A 12,997-nucleotide genomic window follows, 5' to 3' on the forward strand; every position below is an offset into this window, starting at 1 on the left:
TTGTGTAAATTACAAGTGGGTAACTCATGCAACTTTGGGGTAAAAAAACATCTCCTACACATGTAGGTCAGTCATTTCAATTTGCCTGGCATAGCCTAAGAAAACTTGTTTCATGCATGTTTTTAACACAAAGATGTCTGTGCCAAAAGAATCCAAAGCAGCTTTACTACAGATCAGAGCATCAATTCTGAGCAAAAGAGGAACTGAATCCAAGAAAAAAGGTTCTGCTTTTTTCAATGGACAAAGATCTCTGCACTCATACTCCACTGCAAGACTCAAGTCTAAATTAGAAGTTATCTGAAACCATTAAATAAAATAAATTTAGCATATAAGGTTAATAGTAACAAGTAGCAGTAAGTTATCTAACATACCTGTATACTTCATCCTAACTTTCTTCTCCTGCAGCATTTAAGCTGAGCTGTTCAGCAGATCTTTCTTGTTGAATATATATGCTTCAAATGCAGGAGAGTTATTTCTAGCAGTTAAATGAAATAATTGAAGCAAAGTACTGTAATGAATATACTGGATGGAGAATGAAGATAAAGATAGGAGATGTAATGTGCATATTGTTGGTAGCTGATTCTATTCTGAAAATCGGAAAATATATTTATCTGTGTGTTGATCAGCATGACTTGGGGCAGTAAATGACTTTTCGACTCCGTTCGCGTCTTGCGAGCTCTGGTTTGTCATTCACACAGACATGGCTCAAAGAGCGGAGGAAGCAGATTCGATGTTTGTCACCTAAGAGAACAAGAAAGAAATTAAAAGAGTGACTTGTAATATTATATGACTGCCAAGCTCCCAATATTGTCCTTATCAGGTGCCTCCAAGGCACTCAGCATGGTGTTCCACAGGTGATACCTACAGAAAATGGCTGGAAGAAAGGTCAAACAGAAATGCAGAAGCACGGTCTCTGCACTGGATGACCTCACCTCCTGCAAGCTCCTGTGATGAGAGTAAGCCCACAAACCTACCAGCCCCCAGATCAGAGGGCCAATGATGTCCCACCACAACTGCTGAAATACCATGGGAGTAATCTGTCAATGAGAGCTCAACCATTTCCATAGCAGAACCTGAGAGGTACAGGGGACAGTATGGATTTATATGCTGAAAAGGACCTTACTTCACAGATGTTGTAGGCTAAACAGAAACTTACACAGAGAAAGAACTGTAGTAGCAGTGGGAACACAACTGCTGTGAGCAGTTGCTGAAAACACAGATTATAAAAGATCAGCGTTATAAGAAGTGTCTTGCTTCATTTGTTCATTTTTATTCTCTGAGTTAATTATTTTTCTCTTAACAATACTGGACATAGCAAGGAGGACCAGAATGAGGTGACATTGCCAGAGCACAAGTCACTGGGGGAATGCACCTGGAAGGAGACTGAATATACTTGGAGGTTAATCCATTGCATAAACAGAGGAGCTCTTTATTCCTCTGCAGGATTTGACATACAAAAGAAAGGAGGGGCTTCAGGGAAATTCCAGTACAATGCCTGAATGGCATTTGTTGGAATAGCTTGTGTGAGTGAAACCTCTTACCAGACATTTCAATCACAAGGAGCCATATGATATTGCTATACACAAAGCTGTAGATACCATTAGGCACCCCACCACTCTAGGCTGCACTTCTACCCAGAGATGCTTAACAGACCTTTCTCCTTACCATCTCCGTAAAGTCATCTGCACAGCTTGCCCGTATCTGTTCAGCAGTCAGAGGGCTGTTCAGTGCAAAGGGCTTTTTCAGTCCCCTCTCATTCCTCACACTGGTTATTGCATCTCTCAAAGCGAAGAACACAGAGCATCCCAAGAAAAGTCCTGCCTCACCTATGCCCTGAAAAAGAAGAAATGCAGAAGTCAAACAGGTGTAGGTTTTGAGCAGACGAGAGGTGTACATGCTGTATCTTTGCTATTTTTAATCCAGCCCTTCAGTTTATCACCACATTTTAGAAGGATAGCTTTAAACTCAGCTTGCAGCTTCTGTGTGTGGTCTGTTAACAAAACCCTAAAATTACTACTTGCCAATCATGAAAGAGATACAGCAATACAGAATGGTTTAGGTTGGAAAGGGACCCTAAAGATCATCTCGTTCCAAACCCCTACCATGGGCAGGGACACCTTCCACTAGAGCAGGTTGCTCAAGGTCCCAAGCAACCTGGCCTTGAACACCTCCAGGGAGGGGGCATCCACAACCTCCCTGGGCAATATCCTGGATTATGTCTTTTCACATCAGCTTCCCTGACCTTGCAAATGACAGGTCTCTGAAACGCTAAAGATGATGAATACAAAATCAATATATGTTTTATATTAGAGCCATTTCCCTATTTGTCCTGGGATCTTAAGGATCAGGCCCTTTCCTTACCTTGGATGCATAAATGGCATGTGGATTTTGGGATGATGACAGCAGAGAAACACTAAAATGCTCTGGAATGTCACAAACAGCAGGGATCTTATACTGATTTGGACCTCGAGTACAGAGAACTCCTTCTGGAGAGTACTTTAATTCCTCCATTGTGTACAGTCCAATGCCTTGAACAAAGGCACCTTCAATCTTTAAACAAGAAAAGAAACAGCATTTACATTTTCATGTTTGGTAAAACGGGTAAAACTTTGCTAAGAATCTACTTGTATCACTATCTGCTAGAAGAACACTTTCTTGCCTAATGGAATTCTTCAACATTTTGGGGCTACAATGATGGGAAAAGCTTTCACACTCCTCTATCTTACCAAGCAGAGGCACACACTTTCATGGTGATCTTATGAGAACTGATGAGACCTGTGCACCAGCCTGCAATGAACAAAGGTATTGCTTGCTAGCAAGTGGGCAAGGCAGGTGAAACAACAGAAGAATCTGGAGACTGTAGATCATGAACAAGATTTAAGTCCAGCAGATAGTGGGCATACAGATTGACATCATGGGTAAAATTCAAGCTTCACTGACATCTACAAAGCTGTGACACTCACTGAAATGAGGCAAGTCTACAAGTAATGTACCTTCTAATATGATTTATGACTTAGAACATTATCTAGTAAGGAAAAAAAGAAGTTTTCTGAATTAATAAGGCAGTCCTTCACTTCAGATAAGGCTATCACTGTCATAGGAATAAGACACCAGGCTATTCTTGGCACATACCTGCCCTATATCCACAGCTGGATTGATGCTGCATCCAATGTCCATAACAATGTCTGTTCTGAGGTTCTGACAACAAAATTCAAACGCATATTACTGAGCAAGATGCAACGGAGTAAAGTCATTAGAACTCTAACATGGGTTAGAGCTGGTATTCAGTAAACTAATAAATGCTGAGGCAGAGGCCCCTTCATTTACTCAAAGCAATTTCCAATACCCCATTACAAGTAAAATGGGCTCATCTCCGCTTCAGTGGAAGTTTAGCCAGGGACAGCCCTGCCAGATTTTTCCCACTGCACAAGGCAATCTCCACATAAGTACAGACAGAGGGCAGCAGTCTATGACATTTAGCTGTCTAGGTGGTCAAAAACCTGGAAACAGACTGTTTAGCTCTGCTGTAGTTTGTTTGCTGGCAAACAGCAAACAAATGAGCAAAGAACTTGACAGATACCTGGCATAACCCACATAGCATTAATACAGCTGTGCCAAATGCTAGTTAGCACTGAACAGCTTTCATCCTGCTCCATGTGAAACATGCATTCACTATGTTGATTTACCCTCATGTCAAGGCAGGTGACGTATTACTGCAAAATCTGAATGGCTGCTATATTACCCAGTGATACAAACAAATCTCATCCACATTATTTACAAAATTTCCATGACACTCAGTTATTACCTTGTGATCTCCGGTTAAACAGTTAATTTCAACCTCAGAACAAGCAGCTCCATAAATAAAATATGTGAATGGCTGTCCTTCCCCTTTCTCCCAATCCATGCTTTCATTGTAACCCCTGACAGAAGAAACAAAGTCCATAAGAAGCATATCATAACAAAGTATATGAGCACACAGAAGTCTGAAACTACTACAAGTTCAATTTCAATACCAGATGAGAACCCCAGTGGTTAAATTCCATGAAATCCTACATATCATTAGTAATTTAGGTTTGATGAATCTGGCATTTATATAAGATTTAGTAGACATGCTGTTTCAGTTCAAGAGAGTCTATAAGCAGTATAATCCCATAAATATAAAGACAAGGTAATCAAGTAAAGAATAAAATTTAAAGGTTTCTGAGAGAATAGCTATAAAAACAGGCTGAGGGAGCTGGGGTTGTCCAGCCTAGAGAAGAGGAGGCTCCAGGGAGACCTAATAGCAGCCTTCCAGTACCTGAAGGGGGCCTGCAAGAAGGATGGAGGGAGACTGTTTACAAACGTCTGTGGTGATAGGACAAGGGGCAATGGCTTTAAACTGGATAAGAGCAGACTTAGATTGGATGTTAGGAACAGGTTCTTTACTACGAGGGTGGTAGAACACTGGAACAAGTTGCCCAGAGAGGTGTTTGAGGTCCTATCCCTGAAGGTATTCAAAGTGAGGTTCAGCAGAGCTCTGGGCAGCCTAGTCTAGTTGAAGATGCCCCTGCTTACTGCAGGTGGGGTTAGACTAGATGACCTTCAGAGGTCCCTTCCAGCCTGGACCATTCTGTGATTCTATGAAAACTGATCAGGACCTATGAAAGTAACTTAAAACAGCTAAATGAAAGAGCTAAAATTACAGAAACTGCCTACAGAAAGGGTTAAAACACAATTATTGAAATAAAGGTGTCATTACTTAGAAGGGAGTGGGACTGAGAAGATAATAGTAATCAGGACTAATGGGGGTAAATTTAAAGGACTCAGGAGGCCAGTGAAATGTACTGTCTCCCAACCCTGTGAGCAATGTGATCAAGGCATATTTTCTGACCAGATCAGAGAATTGTCCTTGTTGATCACAGTTACAATTATACTCCATGAAATAATTAAAATGTAATTCACAGCATTGAGCAAGGGATATGCAAACCCCACATATTCATCTTCTCACATCCCATTTATGTCAGCTGGCTTTGAGATTCTTGGATGTGGAGCCTATAACTGAATTTAAAACTGTATCAATACAGGCTTTGAGGCTCAGGGATCTACAGACAGGTTTGGACATCATTAAATGTGAACAGTGAAGTATGACTGCTCATTGCTTTGGAGAGGGGCTACCTCAGCAGAAAACAGACTTGAACAGACTTAAGAACAGGAAGGGACATTTTGTTTGGGCTTTCCTTGGTGTTTTTAATAAGTAGGGGTTTGCAAAGTGCCTCTTTAACTTACTCCAGACTGCTTGAATACCTGAAAAAACGATATTGCTAAGTTGGTAGAGAGAGAGAAGACATAAGGTACAGCAGACTAATTGAGAAGCTTTGATTTGAATCTCACTAGACTTATAGCAAAGAAATTTTCCTGTTTTGGTCCTTTATAAACTCTCTGAAAGAATTTGGAGGAAAAAGGACCATGAGACTGCATTGAGAGAAAGCAGGGGGAATTGTGTTTAAGATTACTGTCTACTACAATAGCAAGCTGTTGTGAATAAATCCATACCTAAGAGTATGAGTATAGGTGGTGGGAACTTTCTGAGGCTCCAGAAGCAAAGAGGTCAAAGCAATGACTCTAAAACTAGGGTTAGTGAGTGACCCCACTTCTCATGTGAGTGCTGAGTTCCCCCTAGCTTAGGATTTAAAAAAAAAAAAAAAAAAAAAGACCAAGAGCTTTCTCTTAAACTCAACCAAACATTTGAAATTCACTTTCCTCTAAAGCAAAAGAATCTTAAAGTTCAGATCTAGAATTAAATGGACCTAATTTTCCCCAAGTGCACTCAGTTGCTAATTACAAGTGTGTGCTGGATATTCTAATGTTGCCACTCACTCTTCCTATCATGCAACTTGCCATGATCATGTTTGTGGGTGGAAGTGTAAATGCTCTGCAGCTCAACAGTATTTGCAGCAATACAGGATCCAGTAAATAAACCATATCCCATTTTGCACATCTACTGTTATGGGCAGCAGTCACTTTCTTGATGTTTCCTGGTTTGCTAATCATAGAATGGTTTGGGTTGGAAGTGACCTCCAAAGGTGATCTAGTCCAACCCCCCTGCAGTCAGCAGGGATATCCTTCACTAGATCAAGTTGCTCAGAGTTTCATCAAGCCTGACCTCGAACATCTCCAGGAATTGGGCTTCAACTACCTCCCTGGACAACCTGTTCTACTGTTCCTGACATCCAGTCTAAATCTGCCCTTCCCTGATTTCAAAATATTGTCCCTCATCCTATCACTGCAGGCCTTTGGGAACAGTCCCTCTGCAGCCTTCTTGTAGGCCTCTTTCAGGTACAGGAAGACCCCTGTTAGGTCCCCCCAGAGACCTAATAGCCAAATGAACAAGCAAAGATAGAATGAAATACTATTTTAATACTTTCTAGAGAGTCCATATAGGGCTAGGCACAGATTAGCACTTAAGCTTTATACTACAACCCCCATATACCAAGGAATTACATAAAACATAAGCTGGGCCATGTTATCTTCAGAAATAAGTCCTGGCCTAACCTAAACATTTTTGAGGACCACAAATACATTACCTGAAGTAGCCAGTAGCTGAAAGACTCACACTCTGTTCAAAGGCTTCTTTAATCTGCAAAACATAGCAATTGTCTGTGGTAAACCAAGGAAAGAATCAGGAAGACACAGCATACATCTATTCCCTTAATTTACATATGTGCACTTATTTACATTTATTTACACATATTTACTTATAAACCAGACTGTAACAAATTGTAAATAAAGAAAGCCTAGCCAACTTACTAGCCAAGCTGCACATGGTGCCTAATACCGTAGAAATAAACTCCCTTTGGATGAGCCATCTGAATTCTTTTGGCAATCAAATAAGGAATAAACCTGTCAACAGCAGTGTTTTTGCAGAATCTTTATCAGAGAATCATGGAATCCTTTCAGCTGGAGAAGATCTTTCAGACCATTGAGTCAAACCATTACCTATCTCTAGCAAGGCTGGTGCTAAACCAGGTCCCTCAGCACCACATCTCCGTCTCTCTGAAACACCTCCAAGGATGGAGATTCAACCACCTCCCTGGGAAGCCTGTTCCAATGCTTGAGAACCCTTTCAGTGAAGACGTTGCCATTCCAAAAAAAATATATCTGAAATGCAACTTGAAAACAAAAGCAACACTTCCTTCATTTTACCCAAAGACATTGTGTACGAAACTTTCTTATGTTTTCTTTCCTGGGCCCCAAGTCTCTGTAATAAAAATTCATTACAGTCAGGTCTTTCACTTTAGTTATGGATAAAAAGCAAATTCTTATGACTCATAATGTCACAGTCAGAAAGGATCCCTCAATTTTTCTGCTCAAGCTCAATGGAAATGGGTTCCTCTCTGTCAGTTGAACAGATCTGGTTAATAGATTTCTGACATTAAAGACCAGCATGACCTATTTGCAGAAAACAGCAGCTGAAAAGAGAAATGGTCTAGGCAGTGTTCGTCTGCCAGTGGCAGAAATGACAGTATGAGGTCCCAAATCTATTCCCTTTCAATGATTCTCATGTTACTCAGTTCATACATCCAGAATCTTTTGGGTTGAATATTTTACTTAATTTAAATGTACTGACTATGCAAGATGTAAAATCTTGCACTTCTCTGCACAGATTAATGTTCTTAAGTCAGTCATTTCTGCTGATACTTTGGGTGTGTCTGAATGATCCAAATTAATATAGTTATTTATTAGAGAAGTCTGCATAGTTCTGGGCTTCCCAGTTCAAAAGGGACAGGGATATACTAGAGTGCCCAACAGAGTCTACAAGGATGATGGAGGGATTGGAACATCTGTCTGATAAGGAAAGGCTGAGAGACTTAGAGCTGTTTAGTCTGGAGACAAGACTGAGAAGGGACAAATATCTGAGGGGTGGCTGTGAAGAAGAGATCAGTCTCTTTTCAATGGTGTGAGGGGTTGGAAGGGACCTCGGAAGATCATCCAGTCCAACCTCCCTGCCAGAGCAGGATCACCTAAGGGCAAGTCACACAGGAACGCATCCAGGTAGGTTTGGAATGTCTCCAGAGAAGAAGACTCCACAACCTCTCCGGGCAGCCTGTTCCATTGTTCTGTCACCCTCATAGTGAAAAAGCTTTTCCTTATGTTTTGGTGGATTCCTGCTACTTTTTGTGCAGTTCTGTAACATACTGCACATGGGACAAAGATGGAAGGAAGAAATTGAGAAGGCTTTTCTTTATTGATTTAGTAAGAATAAAGAGCCACTAGGAAAAACTTACTGTACACGTATACCCTGACAATCTTTTGGCAACAGCTTGTCTGAGAGTAAGCTGGGGTGGGTCCTGTTATTGCACAAGCTGCTATTTTTTGTATATTAAAAACTTCTGTGCCTCTGAATGTGACTTCACAGATAGCTTCCTGTCCTTTTCAACTCGATATGATATGGGGATTGTTTCCTACATATCTAAACCAAACACCTACATTCCATCTTTCTGTGAAATAACTTGTTTCTGCAGTTTTTATCTTCAGGATCCTAAGGCTGAGCTGTCTGATAGACTACAACACATAGAGCACAGTTCCTGCAAGCACCCAAACACATTCAGTAGGGTTCACATGTCTTACCCAATCATTCCAGGTCCCTTTTGGGTTCTTGTTGACAATTGGCTGCAGGCGTTTCAGAAGAGTTTGGCAAGCATCCTGGTGAGAAGTCAGGAGAATATAACACAAAATTAACACAGATATGTTTGATGCGGTTTAAGATTTGTTCTAATTAGTACTTAATCAGTATTTGCTTTACTGGCATTTGGGTTTGGAAAAGTGTAACAGGAGATAACTTCATAGACACAAACCTTATAAAGGCTTAAGTTGCAAGGGCTGGAATCTGCATGAATCAGATTTAGAACAGGAAGAGGGTACAAGATTTGTATGGGACGACTTTGTCAGACAACACAAGGATTTTGTCAAACATAAGCCTTCTGTGAAAATCACAGATCGGATTCTGTAAACTCGTAAGCACCACACCACTACTGAGAAACTGCTCAGCAACCATGCTTCTTGGCAACCTGCAGTGATATCACTGGTAATCTCAAGCTTGATTTCTACAGGATCACTAATGCCTGAAAGTTTGACAGGCCATAAATACCACGAGGGATGCCAAGCACAAATACAGGCTGAGGGAGAAGTGGCTCAGGAGCAGTCTCAAGGAGAAGGACTTAGGGGGTGTCAGTTGCTGAAAATCTCAACCTGAGCCGGCAATGGTTGCTGGCAGCTCAGAAGGCAGCTGTGTGCTGGGCTGCATCAAAAGCAGTGAGAGCAGCAGGACAAGGAAAAGATTCTGCCCCTCTTCTCTGCTAGACCCCAGTTGGAGCACTGTATCCAGTTCTGGGGGACCCAACACAAGAACAACATCAAACTGTTAGAGTGAGTCGAGAGGCTACGAAGATGATCACAGGACTGGAGCACCTCCCCTGTGAGGACAGGTTGGGAGAGTTGGGGTTGATCAGCCTGGAGAAAAGGCGGCTCCAGGGAGACCTTCAAGCAGCCTTCCCAGTACCTGAAGGGGGCCTACAGGACAGCTGGGGAGGGACTTTTTCCTAGGGCCTGTAGTGACAGGACAAGAGGGAACAGATTGAAGCCTGAGGAGGGCAGATTTAGACTGGAGATTAGGAAGAAATTCATTACACTGAAGGTGGTAAGACACTGAAACAAGTTGACCAGGGAGGTGGTAGATGCCCTCTTGCTGGAGGTGTTCAAGGCCAGGTTGGATGAGCCCTTGAGCAACCTGGTCTAGTGGAAGATGCCCCTGCCCATGATAGAGAGTTGGAACTAGATGATCTTTAGAGACCCTTCCAACCCAAACCACTCTATGATTCTGTTTTGTTACAATAGTTACTACTTTTTACCTTCACAGCCATGCCATTGACATCTGTCCCTGCAGAGCCTATTGAGGCACAGGCATTGGGAACAGTTGTTGTGCTCGTTTCACAGAAATGAATGTATGACATGGGGATCTTCAATTCCCGACTAGCAACCTGTTCCAGGAAGAACAAACAGCTTTCTCTGTTTCTCAACAGCTAGCTGAAATCATTCTTCTCAGTTTGTCAGTACAAAGAAACAGAAAAGTGCAATGTTTTAACTGTACTCAAGCTCTGGAGTGAGATTCAAGTTCAACATTCCCTAGCTTTTATTGACTTGATAAATATGTTTACAGATCTCTCTCTTATTTATCCATTAAACAAATATAATCATACTAATATCATCTGAACTATATATTAATCTGAACCCTGTTGGTTTTTACCATTAATTTTATGGGCTCAGCCCCCCAAAATCTTATTAGTTTTTAAACCTCTTTACATACTATTGGAAGAATAAAAAACTGTTTTTTGTCCTGCTCTCTCTATGACTTTGAGTGACTTTACCTTTGCTTTCTAACTTGATCCATGCAAAGAACCAGCAGCTATGTTGATAAACTGTTCTGCTGGTGCACTAACTAGCAAAGAAGAAAGCCTACACATTGTTTACCTGCATTACAGATCAAGTACAAGGTAATATTGTTTACATTATGTTACCTGGATCATTTTTGTGTGGATACCCTGCCCCATTTCAATTCCACCATGTGTTAGAAGCACAGACCCATCAGTATAAATATGGACCAGAGCAGCAGCCTAAAAAAAGAAAATCAAAATCAAGATTAGACTAGTGAGAAATGTGTAATGTATGGTGATGAATTTATGCATCAAAAGACAGCCTCAGTTTTGAAGTGTATTTACATTTGTGAATTTAATGCTTTTGAATAGAATGCAAAATTTGGAATGCTAGTTCCTGGTCTTCCTCCATAATGACCTTCAAAAGAAAAAGATAAAAAATCTTGGAGGTCTGCTTTTTCTGTTGCTAGATGCTGAAATAAATCTACATCTGGCAGCAGTATCTCAATGATTCCAAAAGAAGCATGAGGATCTACCTCACTAGTGGCTATACAGGCAAATCACTGCAGTTTAATTTTCTCTTGGTTGGTGATGTTTGAGAGCCATTGAACATAGGTTTTTCTGAATGGGATTTTCCACCTGGACTCAGTTGGAAGCAGCACTCAAAAACTGGAAGCAGTCCTCAGAAACCTTTCATGCAAGTGTTCAACTCATCTATACCAATACCACATCACATGAAAAGGGATTGGCAGGGTCCACAATACCTGGGTCCTGAAACAGCTTTGACTGAGAGAGCTAAGGGCTTGAGGGTAGCTAGAAGCTAGTACAACCTTCAGGGATCAACCATGAAGAGGAAGATAGTTTTCCAGAATTTCAAGGAGAACACATTTGTTTTGTATCCTAAGGCAGAGCAACTGCAATTTTCTATGGGTAAAAAGCTTAGCTCACTTACTCTTTAAAGCAACTAACCTGAGAAAGATAACGCGTGCCTAGTCCAAATGGAAACTTGAGTGGGACAATGGCAATCCCTTTTTTCTTCCAGTAATTTTGTTTGTTAAATTCACTGACAGCTGTTTTCCTCCTTTTGTATGCAGATTTCTCCATACATTCGTTCCAACACCGTATTAAGTTTTGTGGATCGAGCTTTTGTTTGAAGTGTGTCTGCTCCTCTTCCTTATACATATTTATTTCCCTAACCTGAAATAATAAAATTAACAGCTGTCACACAACCCTGTTAAAGGAAGACTGACCATCTGGGGGGCTAGGAGGCAAGAAGATTACCTTACATTTTTTGACCAATAACCAGTCTTGTTCAGTTTACAAAAGCATGTTATTCGTCCAACAACCAGACATTGATTTAAAAAGTATATGAATTTTAGCACAAATTATGTGTGACTTAGAAAAGACTTATTCAAACAGTTGAGCTGATCTAAAAGGCTTTAACTTGCCAATTGCATTTGTTACCTTTTCTGGTGATAAATTGGTTTTTTCCGCAACTGCTGTTATCCAAGTCTCTGTCACCAGTGCTGACTGGGGAAAGCCAAACCCTCTGAATGCTGTGTTTGATGGTAAGTTTGTTTTGCAGGCATAAGCCCAGCATCTCAAGTTGGGGATCTTGTATGCATTGTCCATTTTTAATAAGGACACTTCTGCTACCTAAGGTAGGGAACAAACAGGTCTAGTTAAATGTCAGAATAGTGCTTCTTCCAAATTCACATTTAAGTCTTCCTAATCTCATATAAAGACTTGAACCTGAGACAATGAACTTTAAAACTGGGTTTCTGTCAATCACTGATAGTAAGAATACTCTTGTGCACACCATACAGACTTGATTCATGCATTTCCCATGCAGTATAATACTTTCTGGATACTTTTTGATATTCACAGAACACAGTTGATGTTACTAGCAGTGAGCATGGGTCAGTACTTAAGGGTGAAACAGGTATTTCATTTTACAATTGATATTACTACTGCTTTGATACCGAAGAATTAAAAATAAGCATATGAGATTTAAAGCAATGGAAGCTATGCAAGGAATTGATGAAAGCATTCTGAATTATCAAGTCCTGTGGAAATTCACCATCAAGGCTTAGTTCCACCAGAAGGCATATGCACTGCAGTCTACAAGGTCCTCTGGTTCTTTATGTTTTCCTTTTAGATATTTCACGTGACAAATACCAAACCACTAGAAAAGGAAAATACCACACTAGATACCTTAAATTAAGCTCTAGGAGTCAGTATCAAAATAAGTAAGTGTAAAAAAATGTCGATGCTTCTCTTCCATGTTATGGAAATTTCTCAAAACGGAAAATTTAAGCCTGTTTTTTCATTTGTTTGGTTTTTTTATTATTATTACGACTAAAACTTTCATGGACTTCCGAGAAAGCTTATGTATGAAACTGATCAGTCTCAAGAGGGTTTTTGATCAGATTGTATACAAGGTGTTGCTATAATCTTAGCTCTGCTTAAGTTTCTTCCCAGAAATGTCTGTTCTAATCTCAGTGCAATCACAGAGTTGAAACATATGATTAATTTTTGTCTGAGCAATAACTAAGGTAAGCGTAGATGGCTGGTAATCAACTCCCAGT

General features: G+C 40.6%; 1 protein-coding gene across 1 annotated transcript in view; it reads right to left on the minus strand.

The window, feature by feature from the left end:
- Positions 1 to 705: 705 nt before the first annotated feature.
- Positions 706 to 12,997, minus strand: part of AOX1 (aldehyde oxidase 1) — a 42,607-nt gene continuing 30,315 nt past the window's right edge. Inside the window, exons 25-35 of the mRNA XM_054380744.1 lie at positions 11,874 to 12,065; positions 11,379 to 11,606; positions 10,554 to 10,649; positions 9,888 to 10,016; positions 8,608 to 8,682; positions 6,564 to 6,616; positions 3,806 to 3,920; positions 3,133 to 3,198; positions 2,362 to 2,550; positions 1,666 to 1,833; positions 706 to 741 (exon numbers count right to left, since the gene is read on the minus strand). Of these exons, the coding sequence (XP_054236719.1) occupies positions 706 to 741; positions 1,666 to 1,833; positions 2,362 to 2,550; positions 3,133 to 3,198; positions 3,806 to 3,920; positions 6,564 to 6,616; positions 8,608 to 8,682; positions 9,888 to 10,016; positions 10,554 to 10,649; positions 11,379 to 11,606; positions 11,874 to 12,065 (1,347 nt within the window). The remainder of the gene's footprint in view (positions 742 to 1,665; positions 1,834 to 2,361; positions 2,551 to 3,132; positions 3,199 to 3,805; positions 3,921 to 6,563; positions 6,617 to 8,607; positions 8,683 to 9,887; positions 10,017 to 10,553; positions 10,650 to 11,378; positions 11,607 to 11,873; positions 12,066 to 12,997) is intronic.

Source organism: Indicator indicator, chromosome 5 (genome assembly GCF_027791375.1).
Source record: "Indicator indicator isolate 239-I01 chromosome 5, UM_Iind_1.1, whole genome shotgun sequence".
Classification (NCBI taxonomy): Eukaryota; Metazoa; Chordata; class Aves; order Piciformes; family Indicatoridae; genus Indicator; species Indicator indicator.